At 41.7% G+C, this 22,167-nt stretch overlaps 4 protein-coding genes across 4 annotated transcripts in view; 3 read left to right on the forward strand and 1 right to left on the reverse strand.

Annotated features, from left to right (window-relative positions):
• Positions 1 to 64: 64 nt before the first annotated feature.
• Positions 65 to 2,175, forward strand: LOC108015329 (activating signal cointegrator 1). Its single transcript, XM_017081730.4, has 6 exons — positions 65 to 235; positions 292 to 916; positions 982 to 1,448; positions 1,509 to 1,630; positions 1,687 to 1,881; positions 1,941 to 2,175. Exons 1-6 carry the CDS (start codon positions 168 to 170, stop codon positions 2,009 to 2,011), a joined length of 1,548 nt encoding a protein of 515 aa, XP_016937219.3. The 5' UTR covers positions 65 to 167; the 3' UTR covers positions 2,012 to 2,175.
• A 56-nt stretch (positions 2,176 to 2,231) lies between these two features.
• On the forward strand, positions 2,232 to 2,923 carry LOC108015330 (migration and invasion enhancer 1). The gene is made up of 2 exons (XM_017081731.4): positions 2,232 to 2,346; positions 2,410 to 2,923. The coding sequence occupies exons 1-2, from the start codon at positions 2,321 to 2,323 to the stop codon at positions 2,669 to 2,671; spliced, it is 288 nt and encodes a 95-aa protein (XP_016937220.3). The 5' UTR covers positions 2,232 to 2,320; the 3' UTR covers positions 2,672 to 2,923.
• cactin (cactin, spliceosome C complex subunit) lies at positions 2,924 to 5,231 on the reverse strand. The gene has a single exon (XM_017081728.4). It carries the CDS (start codon positions 5,147 to 5,149, stop codon positions 2,999 to 3,001), a length of 2,151 nt encoding a protein of 716 aa, XP_016937217.3. The 5' UTR covers positions 5,150 to 5,231; the 3' UTR covers positions 2,924 to 2,998.
• A 435-nt stretch (positions 5,232 to 5,666) lies between these two features.
• alpha-Man-Ia (alpha-Mannosidase class I a) overlaps positions 5,667 to 22,167 on the forward strand; it is a 57,997-nt gene continuing 41,496 nt past the window's right edge. The window contains exons 1-2 of the mRNA XM_036820274.3: positions 5,667 to 5,821; positions 7,410 to 8,160. Coding sequence (XP_036676169.2) covers positions 7,528 to 8,160 — 633 coding nt within the window. The 5' untranslated portion in view covers positions 5,667 to 5,821; positions 7,410 to 7,527. The remainder of the gene's footprint in view (positions 5,822 to 7,409; positions 8,161 to 22,167) is intronic.

Below are 22,167 nucleotides of genomic sequence, written 5' to 3' on the forward strand. Positions count from 1 at the left end.
GGTATTCCCTAGTTGTCATGCACATTTCCAGTTTTTGTCAAACATATGTTCACAGCTGTTTGCTTATCGATATCGATTGCGGCCGATAACAGCCTGCGTTGAAATTTTAAAGTTTTTCCCTTCCAATTTCACAATTGCAACAATTTAACCAATTGATTGACTGCAAAATGGAGAAGTTCGTGCGGGACACGCTGTCCAAGTGCTTAGACTGCGTAGTCACGGACCAAATGATGGCGTAGGTACTTGATATCTCCAGATACCTCCGTTTCTCACCGGGCGAATCTCTTGCAGCGCCATTCTGAGCATCAAGGATGACTACGAGTTCGACAGCTACTTTGGCAATCTGCTGAGCGAGGACGACGAGGAGCACCGCATGTTCCTGCTAAACTGCCGCCGGATGCTCCTGAGTGGCAAGCAGCCCAGGAACAATGGCAAGAGTCGCACGCCCACCAAACAACTGCCGCCCACATCGTCGCCAAAGGTTCAGCAGTCAAATCCCGGCCAGGGTGCCAAGGGCAAGTCGGGGAAGTATGTGAATCTCTATGCCAGCGATGGCCGGGTTCAGGGCGACACCATACTGCTGAAGGGCCGCAGGCACTGCGACTGCCAGGCGGCCCAGCACAAGCTGATCAACAATTGCCTCGGATGCGGGAGGATTGTCTGCGAGCAGGAGGGCAGTGGTCCCTGCCTGTGCTGCGGCGATCCCGTCCACACGCCCGAGGAGGAGCAGCAGCTGGCCAAGGCTGTCAGAGAGAAGGGCGGCTCAAAGGCCTCGGCCTCGGCCTCTAAGCAGGGCAAGAAGAACACCAAGGAAGCGCTGGACAAGGCCCTGGCCCAAAGGGATCGCCTCCTGGAGTACGACAAGAACAGCGAGAAGAGGACCACGGTCATAGACGACGAGTTGGACTACTTCCAGGTGGGTTTGACCTCAAAACTGATGTAATTTTGATGGAAAAACTCAATGAAATATTATTTCTGCAGGAGAACTCGGTTTGGCTGAGCGATGTGGAGCGCGAGAAGTTCGAGAAGCTGAAGAGCGAGATGCAGGACATGAAGCACGGCAGTCGTTTGAAGCGCAAGATCCGCGTGGACTTTGCTGGCCGGGAGTTGCCGGAGGAGCCGACCATTTCCAAGGAGTACGAGCAGCAGGTGATCAGCGAACTGGCGGCCGTGTCCAAATCCTCGGGTGGCGGATCCAACTGGAGTGCAAACTCGATCACGGGGCACTCCGCCATGTCGCTGGCACCCAACTTGGACATGGCCAAGCCTCCGGTCTACAAGCCCAGCAAGGAGTCCAAGACGTGGCCAGCTCCCGCGGCGGCCAGCGATGGGCTGGAGAGAATCTACAATAGGGTGCAGGACAAGGAGCTGCTGGAAATGCAGGACATGCGCCAGTGCCTGTCTATGCACCAGCCCTGGGCTTCCCTGCTCGTGGCGGGCATTAAAAAGTGGGTTTCCGTAAAGGTCTTGTCCTAGTCTTCCTACATTTCATAATACCTTTTCAACAGGCACGAGGGACGCGTCTGGTACAGTGAGCATCGTGGCAGATTGTGGATAGCTTCCACCTCCAAGGAACCGCACGCCGACGACATTGCCCAAATGGAGGGCTTTTACAGGGTGCTTTATGGCGGTAGGTCTGGAATTTAACATCTTAAAAATCGTAAGTTAATATTTTATTATTTCCAGATCCGGATATCAAGTTCCCCAGTCATTATCCCACTAGCAGTTTGCTGGGCTGCGTCCACGTGGACAGTTGCCTGCCACAGGAGGAGTACAGGGAGGTGTTTCCCAACGGAGAATCCGAGAGTCCTTATGTCTTTGTCTGCACCAAGCCAGAGCAGCTGAATATTCTGCTTCCCGTTCAGGGCGATCACAAGATATGTGAGTAGCTTAAGGAATATTTGTTTAAATGTCCTGTATTAACCTTCCATAATTTTTAGATGAACTACCGCTAAAAACTCACATGGCCGCCTGCAAAACGTTACTTAGAGCCAGGGCCAACAAGGGTTAAGGTTAAGGATCATTTTCAAATACATTCTTATTCACTGAATACCAGAAATGCATTGTGAAGGTTCTGTTTTTTTTTTTAAAACTAGAAAAACTATAAATTCCTAGAGTTTCTCAGAAAATAAATTGAAATAGATGGATTATTCTCTTATAGTTGTGAGGAATAAACTGGATTTATTATATAACAAAAATAAAATATTTGTTTGTGAACTCAACTTTTATTTTAAATATATATTTTTCAGTGTAACGATAGTTTTACTATTCTAAAACGATAGCGATAATTTTGAGACAGCTGTTCTTGATTTTTTATGTAATGGTGAAAGTGGAGGTGGAATACTGGTAGGGCAATCCGTTTCTAGTTTCCCAAGAATAAATTAATAATAGTATTTTACCATCCTCAAGTGGCGTCTGCAACTTCAGCGGGCAGTGCCGCCTGCTGCGCGAGTTCCTGCTGGCCTCGTCCCCCGATTTGGAGGTGTCCTGCCGCCAAGGACGCCGAGGATCCTTCGAGGTGGCCATCGACGGGCAGCTGGTGCACTCTAAGCTCTCCTGCTTGGCATTTCCACAGCATGCCAGTGTCCTGGCGCAGGTTCAAAAGGTGCAGCGCGGAGAGCCAGTGGAAAAGGTCCTGGAGCAGCCCATCAAGGACTGCAGCGTTATGTGATGGCTCCAAGCCCTAGTTTATTCAGATATGTTAAATTTAAGGTTGCACCAAAGACAATGTTAGAACATCCATCCCTTACGATAACCTGTGATATAAGGCTTTTCGAGTTCATTTATATAGAAGGGCATTATATTTCCTTGATGATGCTTTAAGGAATGTAAAACAGAAGGATCCTTAAGCCAAAGCAGTAACTTTCAGCATAAGGAGTTGAAAGTAAGGAATCCTTAAATCTTATTAAACGAGATACAACGATTTATGTTCTTACATTTTATTTTGGACATAACATAAGGGCTATAAAAAAAGGGGATCCAGAAGGTAAAGCGCAATTCACCGCCTGTAGCGATATCGCTTGAAATGGAACCACAGCTGAAAGATGTTGTTGTGGAACTGGCAGCGGAATCCCCGCTTGTAGCTAAACTCCCACTCCCGGTTGACGATCTTGAAGGCGATGTCCTCGTACGGCGGTCCCGTGTGGAAGCGCAGCACGGCAAAGTCGCCGTTGTCCGCACAGGGGGTGAGGAAGTACTGCGGCGTCTGCGACTTGTCCATGAGGTCCGGATAGAATATGTTGAACTTGTACCCCTGCACGATCTTGGGCGGCGGATTGTCCATGTCGTAGTGCGTCTGGTTGTACTTGTTCCACTCGAAGCCGGTGTGCACGCGATTGAAGTAGCGCGGCTTGCGCGGTCGGTACTTGTCGGTGGCCAGCTGAGGCACTGCGTCCAGGGTGGTCTCGACACTGAACTCGGCCTCGTCGCCCTGCATTCCCTGCCTGGCCTCGTTGCGCATTCGAAGCTCCTGCGGCGTCAGGTGATTGGTGTCCACGCGCTCGGGGTGAAGGATCAGCAGACGCTGCCTCTGAGTGCGCCGCTCATCGTCCTCCTCCTCGTAGAGGGCTCCCTCTCCCTCCGGCTCGTCGTCGTCTTCGTTTTGCACTCGCCTGCCGGTGAAATCCTCCTCGCGTATGTAGCGTGGACTGTAGTTTCCCGCCTGGTATAGGCGCACTGCATCGCGCAACTCTTTGAGGGGATCCTCCTCGTCCTTGGGCGAGCCCTCGCCGTCCTCCGGATCCTCTGTTTCCTGCGTTTCCATCTCCTCCTCCTTGACTTGCGGCGCCACTTCCTCCTGGGTCCCCTCGTCGTCGTTCTCCCGCTTGAGCAGCAGCAGCTTTTCGCGCAACAGGGCCTGATGACGATCTCGCAGTCGAGCTCTGGCCATGTGCGCCTTCAGCTGCGACAGCAGACTCTCCCAGTAGCTGATGTCCACGCCATCCGCCCGTCCGCTGATCTTCGCCTCAATGCGCTGCCGCATCTCCTCCAGCTGCTGGGCGTTCTTGCCCCTAAAGATGTCCGCCACATCCTTGACCACCGCCTGGTGGATGCCATCGCGGCGCTGGTTGAGCGATGTGTTCTCCGCCTGCAGCTTCTGTTGCCGCTGCAGTTCGTCCTGCACAATGGTGATCATGTCATTCCAGAAATCAATGTGCTTGCCCTGCTCCAGCTCTTCGTAGACCTTTATGTCGACCAACAGATCCTCCAGTTCCTCCATGGGCAGGCCGTTGAGCAGGACATAGGGCTCGTGCATCTGCATCTCGAGGGACTCCTCGAGCGGCGCGTTCCCGGCGGCCACATATTGCGCCAGGAGATCGATAGGCTTGGCTCGGCCATCGCGGATGCGTATCTCGCTGCGCAGGCGAGCCTGTTCCAGGTGAAACTGGTCCTCCTGGCGCTGCCACTCGCGGAACTGCACCGCCTCCTTGGCGCGCTGCTGCATCATGAGATCGTCCTCGCGCACCTGTCGCTCCAGTTCCCTCTCCTGCCGCCTCTTCTTGACCTTTTCCAGCTCGCGGCGGTTTTCCAGCTGCTTCTGCAGAGACAGAACCTCCACTGTTTTGGTGGACAGATTTGACAGGCCCTCCACCTCGAGCTTCTTGCCCCAGTGGAATGTGGAGGTGAGATTGGAGTCGCCGAAGGGGTTGTCCTCGTTGGAGTACGTCTGGTACTCGTTGTCCCAGCCCATTCGCTCGCGCCGCCGCTGCTCCTTGGCCTGCTTCTCGCGCAGCCGGCGGGCGCGCTTCTCCTCGGGCGTTTCCTGGGCCTTCAGCTCGTCCTTCTTCCGCTGGCGGTCCTTCTGCTCGACCAGGCGACGTGCTTCCAGGGTTTGGAGCAGCTTCATCGAGCTCTTGGCCAGCGGCGAACGGGGGCCTCCAGGCGCCGAGTTGTCCGAGGAACTGGACGAGGAGGAGCTCGAGGAGGACCGGTGCCTCCGGCTCTTGTGCTCCTTGCTCTTGGTGTCCCTGCCCTTGTCCTTTTCCTTGCGATCCCGCTTGTGGTCCCTGCGATCCCGCTCCTTTTCCCGCTCACGATCGCGATCCCGCTCTCGATCCCTGTTCCTGCTGCTCTTCGCATCCGGACTGCGATGATCCCGCCTGTCGCGACTGCGGCTGCGATGTCGGGACTTGGACTTCTCCTTGGGCATCCTTTTTGCAGGAAAATCTGGTAAACTTGTGAAATGAAACAAAACACAATGCAGTCGGACGGCGGTTATCGATAGACAGTCAGCAAGGGTATTCCTCTTGCTAAAACCCTTCAAAAATATAATTCGAAATATATTAATAATAAGGGAACCTACCATTAACTAGGCATGTTTTGAAAGCAATCACACTTTTTTATATTTTTATAGATCTTAAATTTAAAAATTAGATCGGACTGCTAGGAGATGGAAGCGCACTTAATTTTCATTTTTTCTCGAAACCACTTTTGGAAACCGTATCGTATCATTAGTTTTTTTTATTTATAAGAACATGGTGGATTTTTTGGAGAGTACGATGAGAAAGAAAGGGAAAATCTGAAAGCTATGAAAATCACCCTTTTTAATATTCTGATTTAATGGTATTGTTACCTTAACCCAATAATAACCCTAATAAAAACGGTGCTGCCATACCTTTAAAATCCGATAACAAATCGATTTTTGTTGCATCGCCGTTTCGCCACCTCTAGCGTGGATGCCTGTTTATTTAGTCGGAAACTCAAAAACTCAAAAACCGTGAACCCATCCGAATTGAACGCGATTTTTGAGGACGCCTCGATGGTTCGACAGCCAAGCTGCAGATCGCCGTTCGATTTGTCCGAAACCCAGAAAAAGTGACAGGTGAAACGCGACGGCGACCCCCTCGGCGGACTTCCCCTCTCGCTCGCACAGACAGCTCCTCCTGCGAGGCAACAACAAAATCGCCAGGAGGAAGCGGCCGATGTGCGAGCGGGATGGCTGTCTGGGGGGGAGAATGGAGAGGAAAGCAGGAGAAAAATTCCAAATCAAAATCAAAAGATTCAGATTCATCCCTTTCTTTCTGATTTCTCTCCCTGCCTTCATCTCCTTTCTCCCATTCTCCCCCATCAGCTGTGTTTCTCATTTCCCCACCGTTCTGTATTTTTGTTGTTGTTTGTGACTGTGTTTTTTTTTCTTACGGTTGTTTGGCCAGCTAACGGTATTCCGTAATAAATGTTATTGTTGTCAGCCCGTTTTTTGTTGTTGCAAAATATTGCGTGCTCCTCTCCGCCCCTCTCTCTATCGCTCTCTCTCCCGTCTCTTTCTGGCTTGCAGTTTATGCATCGCCACGAAATCGTGATTTATTCTAGATCTCGAAAGTGATAAAAAACACACTGCAAAAAGTGCGAATTTAAGTGTCAAAATGTGCCGATGAATAAATACAAATGCTGACTTGAAAGCGAGTGTTAAAAAATCATAATTTGAATACTCAGTAATTACCCAAGTGAAGTGCTTAAAATAAAAGCTAAAATTAAACAATATGAACTAACTTGAAATGGAGCTTCAAAAATGTGTCTATGAATAAATAGTACAACTGTAGTCTCCTAAGAAATTCATGGTGATTCACAAAACATAAAGTACAGCTTGAATAATACAAAACAAACATTGTTATCAACATAAATGAGAAAATTTACATAATTTGTAAACACTTTAGAGAATTTTTGCTGATTAATCTACAATAAATAAAAAATTTAAGTAAAATTAAACAAACAAAACAAGGGCTTCAAAAGTTCACTATACAGAAACCATAATAATAAAATTTGCGAATCCTTGAACAAATTTAAAACTTTTGAATTGTAAACATCAAATGTAAAAACTTAGAGAGATTAAGTGTATTTGCGGCAAATTAGAGCACAATTTTGAAATAAAGTGAGAAATAACAGTGCAAAATCACGATTTTCGCAATGCCTCGCATGAACGCGTGTCTGTGTGTTTGCCACGTTGTTTGAGTGAGTGTGTGTGTGCTGCCGCTCTTCTTTTGCCACGCAGCGACATCGCCTCGAATTCGAATTACCTTTGTTTTTTTTGTTGGCATTTTGTCCATGTTTTTTGTTGCTGCATTTCGTTTTCGTTTCGTGTTCCTTTTTTGGGCGTATATGTGTGTGTGAAAAACAGCCAAAAATAGCCAGTAATAACAATAACAATGCACTGTCATTAAAAGAAGGAGAGAGTCTTTGAAGAGAGAGCGGAAAAAGAGAGAGCCGGCTAAAAAATGAAACAGCTGAGTGTATCCTGTTAATGATTTTAATTAAGAGTGAAATATTAAAAGCGAGATTACAATGCTTACAAATTTTAAATAAAAAAAAAATAAAAAAATTTTAAACACTTAAAAAAGCACAAAATTCAAATATTTTCTATAAAAAAGCTATAAAAAACACCTTAATCAACGCTGAATTTTCCCATTAACTAGAAATAAGAAAATAAGAAAACAAAAAGCAAACAGAAAACCTTAAATGCCCCAAAAGACTACCGTGAAACAATAAATCAATCAAATATAATTTAAAGACACGCAAAAACAAAAATCCACCATGTATCGCATCAGTCCAATTGGACGAAAATCAAACTTCCACTCGCGCGAGAAATGTCTGATTGGACTCGTCCTGGTAACGCTGTGCTTCCTCTGCTTCGGCGGCATCTTCCTGCTGCCGGATAACTTCGGCAGCGACCGCGTCCTGCGCGTCTACAAGCACTTCCAGAAGGCCGGGCCGGAGATCTTCATTCCGGCCCCGCCCCTCGCCGGCCACGCCCCGCACCGCAGCGAGGATCCGCACTTCATCGGCGATCGCCAGCGCCTGGAGCAAAAGATCCGGGCGGAACTGGGCGATATGCTGGACGAGCCGCCGGCTGCCGGTGGCGGAGAGTCCGGCCAATTCCAGGCCCTGGCCCAACAGGCCCAAGCTCCTGCTCCCGTCGCCGCTCTGGCGGATCAGCAGGAGGATCAGGAGGAGGGACAGCACGCTGCCATTCCCGTCCTGGCCGCTCCAGTTCAGGGAGACAATGCCCCCGCAGCCGCCAGTCAGGCGGCCTCATCTGCATCCCATTCACAAAGTCCCGCCCAGCACAACCAACAACAACAACTGCCCCTGGGAGGAGGGGGCAATGATCAGGCGGCGGACACACTGGACGCCACGCTGGAGGAGCGACGTCAGAAGGTCAAAGAGGTAAGTGGTTCGCACCCTACAACTTGAAATACACACCCTGGGCGGGTTTCAGATCAATCCGACATGTTTTGCTGTAAAAACTGGTCTTGCAGGATCTATACAATGTTATTTTGTAGGGGGATCATAACTGAAAGAAAAACGTATTAGTTTAACCTCATACAGTAGTGGTATCAGATCAAATCTATCCATTTTGATTTAGTGTAAAAGTATATGTAAAAGTATAAACATATTTGTGATTCTAAATGATCTTAACTTGCTATGATCTAAGTGATCCATTATAATCTCATCAACCCGTTTATATCTGAATTCTTTGTATATAGGACTTAAATTAACATAGTCTTAACCATATTTTGAGTGGCAATCTTGGAAAGACTGAGGTTTTATGCCGGCAAAAAGTCAACTCTATCGGGGGTTATCGCTCTGTCTTCCCCAATTCAGCTCGATTTCGATTTCGCATTCGCACTCGTTTTTGTTATTTTTTCCGCGTCGCTCTTTTTCATTGCTCTAATTTGGCGTTTATTTATTTTATTTCCCGGCCTGCGTATATATTTTTAATTTTTTTTTTTTCTCCTCGGCAACGTGGGCAATTATCAACATTCCGCTATTTGTGTTTCTCTGTTGTCGGTCGTCAGTCTCATTCCCAGTCCCATTCCCCCGACTTGTATGTTGGACCCCTCGCTTAACTTCCGAGACAATCAGTACCGACTAATTGTTTATGGGGACTCGACGGACCAATGCGAAGAATGTCGCCGTTGGTCTTTGCCAACTCGATAAAGAGATTTCAGTAGCAGGGCTTATGCGTTCGGGAAATATCACAGGGATAGGAACCTTTCAATCTCAATGAGCTTCACATTTTTGAAAACATCATATAATACCAAAAAAACCTCATAATATTTAGTATAGAAAAAATATAGGATATTATTTAGAAAAGGCATTAGAAACCTTTTAATCTTAATGATCACTGTTTTGTGGCGGCGAAAATGACCGATGTTTATAAAGCTTCATATTTTTGAAAACATCATTTTATACCAAAAACATAATATAGTAATATGTATGGAATTGTGTTAAAAAAAATAGTTTTTAAGTATAGTTTTTTTTTTAGCACGGTTGAATATACATATATGTAATCTCCCCCTTTCAACCAATTTCTCCAGAACCAGAAAGAACCCATTTTCCCCGTCGACTTAACGCATCCATAAATTCCATAACCAATTTGCAAGCCTCAGCTGTATTTCGTTATATGCTTTCCTACGTGTCTAATTTTTTGCTGTGGCTCGCTTTTGTTTCTGTTTGATTCCACTGACCCAGAATCTCTGTTTCTGGCCTCAGGCGGTAAATAGAAAACAAAATCTGCGGACTAATCATTAAAATCAGCGGGCAGCGAAGCTATCATCTCAAGAGCGTGGGGACAGCACAGAATGCTGAATAAAAAACTAAAGAATAAAGATCGTCGTCGTCACCGCCGCCTTCGCTTTTGTTTTTTACTTCGGACCGGGTTCCACATTATTTCTCGTTCTAATTTATAGCTATCTGACTATGTGGAAAAAGAATACGCGCCCGGTAACAAGAGGCAAATCAATTGAATTGAAATTTCTTGAGAATAACGCTGAATCGTGACAACTTAACCTATTTTCCCACTGCGGGTTTTACTTTTAGTCAATTTCCATTTCAATTCCAATTAAAGTGAATTGCATGCGAGATTCGATCGGTGATCAAACCTCTGCCATTAATTTCCAGTTTCGCTTTCAACTTGTTAGAAAATAAATAAAAAGGTAACCAAATATTTTGGATGCTGGCCTTGCCTCAGGGTGATTTGTGAGATCCCTCAGCATTAAGCCATTTTTTCTGTTTTTTAATCTCGGATTCAGGTTTCTTCTATCTTTCTTCTGTTTGGCAACACGAATATAAAAGTGAAACTTGCTGTTTGTCAAGAAAGTGACCGAGATACGATTAGCGATCAAATGTCTTGGATGCCTAGAAAATCATTCAAGTCAATGGGGTTCAATGACAGTTGTAAAAATGTAAAACAGATATTTTTAGGGCTCGAGAAATATAATTGGATAATACACACGTTTTAAGACGTGAAATATTGGGTAGTATTTGAAGGGGATAACAGTTTAAAAGTCGTTTTATAAATATTCATGACAGATTTTAATAGGCATTTGAAGTTGTCACCTTTAACAGTTGTAAAAGTGGTAAGTTGGTAGAACAGTATAACAGTTAATTTAGGCCTTCATAAACTGTTATACTAGAAACAAAGTTGAATGTAATTCGCCAAATACGATTATAAATCACAATTTAAAGGCGATTTTTCAACATTTGTGTTCATATGCCAGTATATTTATAAGTCTCACAGCTAAGGCCCCGAGTACAAGCCCATAATTGTGTATTAGCCCAACCCCTAACCTGCTAAAATTGAATCAATAAACCTGACGAGGGCTGAATGAACCTCACACCAAAGACAGATGGTTCCTGTAATGGTATTTTGAACAGATGACATGCGACATGCAATTGTGCAATGGACAAAGGCTGATGGAAATTTGAATTACTACTTAGTTGTGTGTACCGCTCAGTGTCCATCTCACTCGCACCTGAACCAGTTGACAGTTCTCAACGGGCACTCAACGAACCATTAAAACACGCATTAAAAACCCATCATCAGCTGGACGTCACAATCTGTTCACTGACCATATAGCAGCAGAAAGTCGTACAAAGTACGTATTAAACATTTATAATCTCCATACAATTTTCAGGGCTAGTTGAGCATTAAATTCGCGTTGCAATTGCAATGGTGGCTTTGGCCCGGTTAAACGATTCAGCTTTATAGCGATTTATTGATATACTTATTGTTAGACACAGTAAAATTAAAATTTAAATGGAAATTATATAGAAGCTCTACTTAAAAGATCTATTGTTAAACGATTCAACTGTATAGCGATTTATTGATAGACCTATTGTTAGAAAAAGTAAAATCGAAAACTAAATTAGTGGGAAATGCTATGAAAATTCTATTTATTTTGATATAAAAATTAAAAAAGACACCTTTTAAAAATAAGTATGTATTTATACCGATTTGTTTTCTTAATCTGCGTATGAGTATTATGTGTGCTGGCCTTTGGGTGTGTCCAGCATTTCAATGTGAGACCCCAGTACTATGTAAACTGTCCTTGACCAAAAATGTGAGACTACGAAACGAAGCATAGAAATTGCCAACATTTCTATTCATGCCACCAGTTGCTGTTCCTTCGGTTCAAAAAAAAGGGGGCTGGGGCCTTAGAACAATGTTGACCCATTTGGGTGAGGTCTCTTTGTTAATTTAGTCGTTGCGTACATATTTACATTGAGTGCAGCAGTTGAATATATGTACAGTGGTGTTGGCCCAAGGAAAAGTGGCCAATTAATATTATCTTGTGAAGTTCTCTGATTTCCGGGAAATACTCTTATCGATTGTTAGCCATTGGATATTTAAATTCATAGGAGTTCGGGGGAACTACAGAACTATTCTTATCAACTGGTATGCATTACCTTGAATTTGATTCCTGAAGAAAATTGATTGGGCTATTAATTAACAACAAGGAAAGATACTGACCAAACGCAACTGATTAAAAATATATTTGATATTTATTTTACTACTTTTTTGAATAGCTGGCCCACTGTTCCGTAGGTCTGAACTTTCTGTCTGGCTCTCGTACTCCTCCTCCATTTTCGGGCTTGGCTTTCACCAAACATCGCGCTGTGCATACAAAAAACTAGCGAAATAGAGAGGAGAATAAAGAATAGATTCCAAATAGAAGCGAATGTGTCAATAACCAGGCAAACTTCCAACGCTCATTTTGGGGCTTGCCACAATTGGAGGCATTATTCCGTCGACAGGGGTTTCCCTAGTAAAAAAAATGTAGTTGTGTTTTCGTGTGCCATTATCATGTTTATCGGGCGCAACAGTTGTTTTCTTTTTTGTCAAACATTACATTATTGTGTACCACAAGTTATTTAGGAAGCCGCCCCTGATTTTATCTATCCCCCAGGGCATTGCGAAAAACCCGAATAGAGCAATTAGGGATAGTTTTCACTAGTCTGAATTGCTGTATCAAAGTTCAGTGCAATTGTCCGCCTAATAGTGACAAATTACACATTTTTTTGGAATATACATATGTACCAGCCAAAAAAAAACTACTCTGCTGGTAATTTCAAAACATGTGTACAGTGTATCTCTCAAATTTTTAAAAATAGCTTTTAAAATTGTTTCGTAGACATTGCTGACAGCAGAAATGAAAGCAATGTCAAAATACACATTTTGGGAGATCTCAGTAGATGATAAATATAAGGAACTTATAATTTCCCCAGAAATATATTATTTTTTATGTTCTCCCAAAAATGTATTAATATCTTCCTCAAAAGATCAATGCTTTATTTGCTATTTATGACGGCACAAACTTGCACTTTCTCCATTAAATGAGTATGACAGTTGTTTCCAGTTCATTCCACGTGTGCCGTAATAATAACACCCCATTTATAAGGTAGTTCAACTGTGAAAATTAAACAATAAATCCCACGTATCACAAGTTTTTGCAAGGCAACAAAGCGACAGGTTTTTCAACTCTTTCAGAGACGGGCAAAATAATGAAAACAAAACTTTGGAGAGCTTTCGTAACTGCAGATCTTTCAGAGTAAAGAAAAAACATTCTGAGCGTACGAATTAAGAACGAACCCGTGCTGACCTTTTCGATTCCCCAGTATTTAGCAGTTGTTACGGGTAATAATATATGATCTAAAATAACGTGGGGAAGTTCTAAGAGAATACGACTGAAACCGAAGCCAAACCGAGAGAGATGTTTTTACTCGGCTTCGGTTTTTGTTCCGTTTCCATTCGTTTCGCTGCAGTTGTTGCTAAGCTCGGCAAAAGCTTCCCGATTTTGAAAAGCTTTCCAAGCTTATACGCGACTTTTTTTGGCGCCAAAATATTTTGATGAACGCGATTGGTCGCTGGGTTTAGGAAGAGTGTTCAGCAGGAGTCCTTTGGAATTTTAAGAATTTTCGTTTGTCCATGGGATCGAAAGAGTCATCATGTTTACTATTCTAGTATTTGTTATATATTTGTCAAGTATTACAACATTTGTGTATTTAATTATTTATATTTTTAAATACTTATAATTAGCTTGTTTTGATACCTATATTTTTTTATTAATATAAGAATTTTAAGAGCTATTAATTCTGTATTTCTGTAAAAATGGGGGTTATATTAGTTTCTGTGCTAAAGAGCCTACAAAGTTCGTGTTAGGGGCCCAATTTCGTCGCTTTCCTTCGACAGCCCTCGACTTTTCGATTTCTGCTCGTTTCTTCACTCGAACTAAGCCGAATTAAACCGATTCGCCCTCGGCTCGTCGCTCGGGCCTCGGCTTCTATGGGAATTACGGGATGCAGGAGTGTGTCTGGGGGACCGGGGAACTAAGCCATGCTGTCTGGCTGCTCTGCAGCTGATGTTTTAGCCACCGCTGCTGCTTTTGCTGCCTTTGCTGCCGTTGCTGCTTTCACTGCTTTCACGCTGCCCTGTGGACTTGGGCTTCTTGTGGTGCCGTTCGGTTGCGGTGCGTTTAATGTCTCGCCTGCGCTGGAAGCGTCAACTCCTTTTTTGGACGCGCCACGCGTCGTATGCGCAACGTATCACGTATACGCCACCGTACCGTAACGCCACGGACTATTTACGCTTTTTTGGCATTTGTTTGTCGGCATCGACGGGCCTATCCGACAACCCGCGTGTTTGTTTGTGTGCGCGTGTGTGCCTGTTTGCCCGTTTCGTGTTTGTGTTCAAGGCTACACCTGCTGCAGGTGACTGCAGATGCGGCTGCACCAGCAGCAGCAGCATCCGCTGGCTACTTTACTGCCGATACGTGGACAGTGGTCGCTCGCTAATTGCCAAGGAGACCTGCAAAGGACGATAAACCAAATGAAACTTGACAAGTTACGCAGGCTGTTCCATTTAAATCGCTGGGGTATTGAAATCATTTTAAAAGGTATCCAAAAAGTATGCAATAGAGTGTGAATCCATCTGACTGACGGACTCAAAACATATTGCTGCATACTTTTGGGCACCTTTCTAAGGGATTGTAAAACCATAGTTATTTTTCTGGCTTATGATTAGATGTAGTATAAACGACCATGATTTTCAAAGACTGATTTTAAGGAAGTTGTTACCCACCAAGAATTAAAACACAATTGTGATGTTAAAGAAGAACATTAGTGGTTCCGGATATACTCCACGAACTTTTTTTTAAGAGAAAAAATACTACTAATTTTTGTTTTTTAATCATAATGATATTAACAATATCCTAATATGTTTAATAAAGTTCACAGTTCAAACAAATCTCCCACAGTTAAATATTTACACAATATAATCATAAGGTTAAATTTTTAAAAATAAAATGTGATTTGATTTGCAAAATTTTTTTTTTGGCTACAGTGCTTTTGGGCTGTTATTAATTATGTTGCATAGCAACAAAAATTAACAAAGAAATTAGATTAAACTTCAATTAGCTTAAAAGTTGAAATACTTATATGAGTGAAAGTATAAAAAATTGCTTGAAAAATGATATCTTCCGATTAATACCGTTATAAATAATTATTAATTAGCGAGCGGCTACTGTACTTACACACTCATAAATTAAGTTGTTGTTGCTGCGGTCTTTGTTGTCGCCATTGTTGTTGTTGCAGTGGCCAAAAGAGAAAGAAGGCGAACTTATTGTTTGCTTGGCCATTAATTGTGGCCAACGCTAGCGGAGCGGAAACGGAAGTGCAATGTGTTGATGACACCATCGCTTCATTTTTTTTCGGTTACCCCATTTTTTATTGGTGTGTGCTTGCATTGGAAAGCGCGGAAATGCATAAGGGTCAAAGGCGGAAAATCGCAGACGAAACAAAGAGATACTGTTTTTTTAATTTTTGGGCCGCTAGCGATTAATTATTGTGTCAAATTCCACAATTGAATATTAATTAATTTGAAACTGCCAATAAATATAACATCCTTTGCCTAACAATTGAAATTAAAAAGAAATTCCGTAAAATGCATTATATCAGCATAATTAATTGATTTTTAAAGATTTACATTATTCATTATCAATTTAATACTCTATAAGCTTATGTACTTAACCAGTACTACAAGTAACCGAGAATTTCTTTAACTCCATAAAACTTAATTAACACAATTTTGCATAGAAAAACACTCTAAACATTATGAATTTTAATCAAGCGAGGTTCCATTTAAAATTCGCGTCACAGTGAAAAAGTGTAGAACAACTTGGGGTCCCTTGGGTAATAATAAGGAAAAACAGCAGGAAGGAATATATCGAGGGAAATGGGGACTCTCTCAGCAGGGTCTGAATGAAAAAATATACATATAAATAAGAGCTAAAACTAAATCCAAAATTCGCGCAGCAGGCAAGAAAAATTCTTCACACGCGCGAAAATTTCGCAGCAGCAGTAAATAAAAAAAAATGAAAAAACGGAAAAGAGAAGGGGTTTTCGAGCAACAGAGATAGCTATACAAAAAACGTACAAAAATAAAAACACGTTGGAAAAATTCACATAAAAATCTGGGTGCTAGAAAAACATGTTTGAGTGTGTGTGGCCACAAGGGGTTACATTTGACTACACACACACATAGGACACGTAGAACACACTGCTCACAAATACACTCACACACAAGCGGCTTTCACGCATTGAAAGTAACGCATAATGCGTCATTTTTCACTTGAGCAACATAATAACCAGGCGAAAGACAGCGAAAAAGATGCTGGAGCATATATGTAGGCAAAAATTGCACAGTAAAAGCCCTTTAATGTGGTTTCAGCTGGTTTCTTTGTCCAAGAAATGAAAGGAATCCAATTAAAAGTATGGCTTTGTCAGATAATATTATAATGAATGGGGTTAAGTAATAAAGTATTATATTATTTAAATTTTTCTGAACACTGTTCGAAAAATGCTTTTCCTGGTTTTCAGCTTTTTCCAAGTTCATGGATCCTACGATCCTGTTTTAGCTGCTTTCTTTGTCCACGAAATACAAGTATTGCCCCCTAAGGTAATATTGTACTCAACTTGAATAGGGTTAGTTAATGAAGAAGTATTTTATTCTAATATTTTGGAATAATTAAAAAACTCATTACAGTTTTTACCAATTGTTCCCCATCCTGCCTTTTAAAGTAATAAACAAATTTTCCAGTAGAGCAGCATAATTTGTTTTCCATCTGGAGGAGAAAAGTCCTGGCTTTGGCTTTCTTTTCTCCCACACCCCCTTCTAGGAAAGTGCATCTTTAGGCATTGCATTTGGGGCTAGACAAAGGCATATCATGTTCTTAGCCAAGCTGCCCCCTTTGGGCCAAGTAGTGTGTTTGTTTACAGGCAACTGGAGTGCACTTAAGCGGTGATACGAACGGCAAGAGCGTAGAAAATGGAGAAAAATGGGCAAAAAAACTGAGAAAAAATAGAGAAAAGTCGGGGGGAAAGCTGAGACCCAGACAATCCACTTGATGATGCTGGCATATGTGGGATAAAGTGGGCTGGGGAGCCACAAACTTCGAGGAAGAGATAACGAGGAATTTGAAGAATTCCCACTCTCGTCCCGTCTCTTTCCGGCGACTTATAAGCTGTGTCTTTCCCCTGCGACGACTGCCGTTGACCTGCCTTAACATTTTCCCACATTTTCCCGCATTTTCCACCCAACTCACCCATATTTCATCCATTCAGTCACTTTGACACGTATGATTTGATGTCAAGAAAAAGTTACATTTATTACTCGTCGTTGCTTGTAGGTTATTTTTAAAGACATTGTAAAAGTAAAATAATAAAATAAAGATACATGCATCACTGCCTGCTTCTGGGCTGTAGAAAATTGAACTTAAGAGGTAAAAATTTCACAAGTATTAATAAGAAAGCAGAAAAAAAGAAATTTATTTGGTATGCTACACAAATCACTAGGGGTTGTGTGTAATTTAAGGTGTCTAAAAGTACGCAGTGGTTAAAAAAATCGACTGAATGAACTCTTTATCTGAGTTTAAAATATATTGTTGCATACTTTTAGACACCAAACATAGCCTTTGAAAATTAGTTTTTGAAAACTCTAGTGGCTTATCAATCTTAAATTGATGCCTATTTAGTTGTCTATAAAATAGAATAATATTCAACAGTTTTTTTTATTAATTCGAAACACTAAAATGTAAAAATTGCACTTATGATCCCAATAATATAATTTTTCTAATAAATGCTGAGCTCAAAGAGGCCAACATATTAGCTTAGATTATTCATGCCCTTTTTTAGGGTAGTATTGGTGCTATTTTTTATTGCGGCATCACCTTTCACATTTTGTTGTCCCTTTTTTCCGCTTCCTGAATTTCTTTGTTCCCCTCTTGCTTTCTCCTAGTTGATTAATAATTCATTGGGCTTTCCACGCCTTTTCTTGTGTCCAGCCATAATTCTTGTGGCGCCGCCTGTTGGCTAAAAAGAAGGCAACAAAACGAAACAAAACAACAAACAGAACACAGAAAACCAACCAACAAACAAAAAAAACATACAATTTATTGGTCTTGCAAAAAGCGGGGGGAAGTACCTTTATACCCTTTTTTCCACCTGGACTTTTGCGGTGGGTTTTATGTATATTTCTCTGCTTTTTTATATATCTCCATTTTGTGCCGACCAACTTTTTCTGCTTTGCCATGCATTTTATTTGTGCCTGTTTGTTGTTTCTGCAACTGCATTCGGAGGCAAATTGTAAAAATCATTTGCTGACTTTTTGCCGCCAAAGTTTTGCAAACCCCCTCCCTCTTTCCCTGCTCGTGTTGCATTTTAATTGCAAAATCTAGTTTTATTTCGGGAAAAACTGTCTTTTTGTCGGCAGTCAACGGAATTGATGCCTCTTTTCTGTGAAAAAAACTCTATTCCTCGCCAGCTTTTGACACATTTGTGTTCAAAATGTTAGTTGTTTTGTTTGTTTTCCGTTAATATATTTTGTAATAGACAAAATGAGGGGCATCCTGAGATATTTTGGTGAAATGTTGGCTTAAAACGATACAAAACGGAATTTTAATTCGATTTGTCTTCCTATTTCATGATCTACAGTTTTTGGGCTTAGTGCTCTATTTTTTTGGACTCCATCGTAAATGACTGGCTCACCATCCTTTTATAGTTTTATCTTTTCTGTTAGATGGTTTCTGCCAAAGTCAGATGCGGCCAACACAGACAATCCATTTTGTCAGCCAACAATTGAAGCCGAATGCGGTTTTTCATTCCTTGTGGTTGGGATTTTTCCTCTTTTTTGTTTTTCTCTTTTTCAGGAGTAAAAATTTAAAGGCTGTGGGTGGCAAAATTGGATTGGATAGCCGAAAAAGCAATTAAGGGAAAAGGTTGCAGAGAAAGCATCACAATTCATAATAATTACCATTTTGAAAGGGAAATCGAGATCGGAAGATTTGCGTGATCGCTTTAAAAGGGCGTCTGATTTTTATTGCATTCTTTGGAAAAGCCAGTGACTTCTTTGGCAAATTGTTATCATTGGGTTGAAATGTAGTTTTTTCATCCAAATTTTATGTGTATCCTTTCACTGCATACTTTTAGACACCTTTGGAAAATAAAATTACTATTTGTATTATTGTTTTGAAATTTAGTTGATTCTTTACATTATAAATACACCCTTAATCCTAGAATAATTTTTAGAAATATTACCTGTGATCGTTTTTCCTATAACCTAGGTGGCAACCCATCAATAACCCCACTTTTCCTGATGCAACTCTGTGCAAACAGAAAGCACACATGGGCGAGAAATAGGGACATGGGGAGGCGCATAAAAGTATGCTAAATTATTTCTTCGCCAGGACAACATACATGTCAGACCTCCTGACGCAGCACAGCACCTGAATGAAAGGAGGGGGTGCTGCTGAGGGCTCCTCTTTATGGAGGCTAAAAACGGGCACTAAACATGTCCTGGCAAGCTGCCATCTCCCTTTATTGTGCCCCCCTCTACACTCAATACACCCAGCCCCTCTCGAAGGACATGGGCATCGCATTCTGCATCTGCCGATCCTTCGACTGTCTCCTCCTTCGACTGTCAACAGTTGGCACTGACTAATTAAATCTGGCATCGATTTCTCACAAAAGTTTTCCCTTCTCTCCACTTTTCACTGACGGTGTGGAATTTTCTGTCCTGGAACAACAGCTACACAATAAATTGTTTTCTATTATTATATATTGTGATGAAAATCCCTAACTGATCTAGTTATTATTAAAATTAAAAAAATATTCTAAATTTTTTTTTTTGAAATAGGTATCATCCAGAATATGCTTATGATCCTTAAGTGATTTAGTTTTTATTAAAATTCTTTGTAAGATATACTTTGAAAAATAATACTGAATACAATTTATTAATACTAACCAATAATATATAATTGCTAAATCGTTTTTTAATAAATTCCTAAATAGTTTTTCCATGATCATAACAACGAACACAACTTGGGGACAATAAGTATCACCCGGAATAAATAAAGCGACAAATTGGCAAGGACTAATCAAGACCGACATGAAATTCCCCCCGTTCGAAAATTGAAAATCCAAGCTGAAATTAAAATGTTGTGTATGCTTTTTCCATCCGGGTGTCTTTCGTTTAGCGTTGTCAAATGCACAAAACACGACACAAAGGACACTGGGATAGTGGGTTTTGGTTCGGTTTGGATTCTGGTCCTCTCTGCTCTTGTTATTGTTATCCTTGTGGTGCAGTTTTAATAATTCAAAGTGCCTGCAATAGACGGCCTGCTTGCTGCTCATTGCCTGTCCGTCCTTGTCCTTTTTTGTTTGGCTTCGAAAGTCGCACTGCACACGCAGTAAAATGAGGATGGACTTTTCTGTGGCCCAGTAGGGCACATTACGTATACGCACCCCGAACCCCAACCCGCAAACCGGTAGGAAAGTATAAAAACAGCAAGGTAGGCAACGCGATGACCAGGGGTCCAACATTACGATCTGCATTTTAAGTGACTGTTCAGCGTTCGAAAGTCAATTGCTCAAGGCAAATAAATTTGCTATTGAATCAGGTCGAAGCTAAGCTAAGGGGAAGATGCCACAAACTTGGTTAGAAAATATCCCCAGATATCCTGCCTACTTGTAAAAATTTTTTGTAAGCTAAAAATGTTTTAGAAAACTAAACATGATCCATAAAATCGAATTATATTTTAAACATTATAAGATATTTAATTTTAAGCATTCGAATATTAAATATATTCATCGACTATGTGAATTTTGGTTTATGTTAAGTTTCCCTAGAGCCCTTTTTTGCATAAATTCGGATCTCTATGTATCAAATTAATAAATCATAAAAGCAACCCATTCAATGCAAAGGTCCTTTCAAAGTATTATAATGACTGGACATAAAATTGTGTATAAAAAGAGCCAAAAATCTTCAGGGCTTAACCCCTCAATCTCAGGCGCATAATTATCGCCAAAGTAAGGCGGCCAAAAAGGGTTAAAAGGGGGCAACTGTGCTGGGCAAATAGTTCCACTAATTAGAGACAGGTTGCAAGGACACGCGGATGCAGATGCAGATGATGTCGCAGTTTGTTTGTTGATTTAGCCGAAGGCGGGCCAAATGAGTGGGGGTCACGGGTCACGGGGTTGCATGTGGAATGAGAATTTGTATTTCCCATTCGTGTATTCCTCTTTTTTTTGTGTTGCCTAAAAGTTAACTCGATTTGTGCGGAATTTGACAGAGCGAAAAAGAAACCCAGAGAGCCTCCGCAACTTCGACTTGGCCCAAGGACACTCTGGGGCAGCGAGGAGGAGCCTTGGGATTGGATTTGGGATTTCGGATTTGAATGCGCAGCCAAAGGAAAAAAGCGGCCTGCGGGGCACTAAAATGCGGAAGGAACAAAGCGAAAAACAGCAGTGGGAAAAACGAAGAAAAAACGAGAATCCCCTTTTTGAAAAATGAAAGAGCAAAAAATAGAGCAAATGCAAATGACAAAATAATGCGTTGTTCTCGGGCAGGAAAAATGTTTTGGTGGCAAAATGGCGAAACGAAACACGAACTGCAGTGTGCTGACCAAGTTCTAAGTCCAATTTGCTTGGCTGTAATTTAAAAACAAAATATACCCTGCTGAATATTGATTAGAATCCAGTGGCTTCTGGCTGCAAATTCAAGGTGCAATTGAAAAAAAGCCTAAACCAGCGTGTTTTTTCAAATAACTTATAAAGGTGACTAAAAGTATGCAGGGAAAAATGGGACGGAACAACTAGGTTAGATTTTTGTGTTAAAAATATTTATTGTTGCATACTTTTTGACACCTTTGTAAATAAATGTATAAAATGTACAAGCGGAATGGAAAAAATATGTGTGTTGAACTTTTGGACTGAATACTTTTAGGCACCTTTGTAATTAATTTGTTGATTGTTGTGCCTTCAAAGTTAAAAATATATCAAATCTTTTTTGTTGCATACTTTAAGATACGATAAAAAGTCTCTTTTGATTTTTGTGCACTCAAAAAATATAACACATCTTTATTAGTTCATACTTTTAGACACTTATTTAAGTGATTTAAATCTCTAGTGATTTCTGTGCCACTCTTACTCTTGGCTAGTAAAAAATCGTTATGCAAGTAAATAACCTTATGCCACTGCGAATCAAGTATACGCATCAAGTATACGCATCAAGTATACGCACCGTAGTAAAAACTACTTTACTCGGCCCTTCGGCCATTACGCATACGCACCGTTGCCTGCCTTATCCAATTTAAAGTGACTCTGCCCAGTGAAAGAAGGGGTAGAACTGGGCACAAAATGAAGCTGGAGCTGGGAATAAATTGCAATTTACTTGCGTAAATTTAATAAAGTTTAACCCCCTCGATTTTCCAACGTGCTGCATCTCCATCCCGTGCAACTTGTTGTAATGCAATCTGTTTGCCGTTCGCCTTGAGCCGCAATTTTATGAAAAGCTGTTGAAAATAATTAAGATGAAACGCCAAAGATTGCCGCACATCG

Source organism: Drosophila suzukii, chromosome X, assembly GCF_043229965.1.
Source record: "Drosophila suzukii chromosome X, CBGP_Dsuzu_IsoJpt1.0, whole genome shotgun sequence".
NCBI lineage: Eukaryota > Metazoa > Arthropoda > Insecta > Diptera > Drosophilidae > Drosophila > Drosophila suzukii.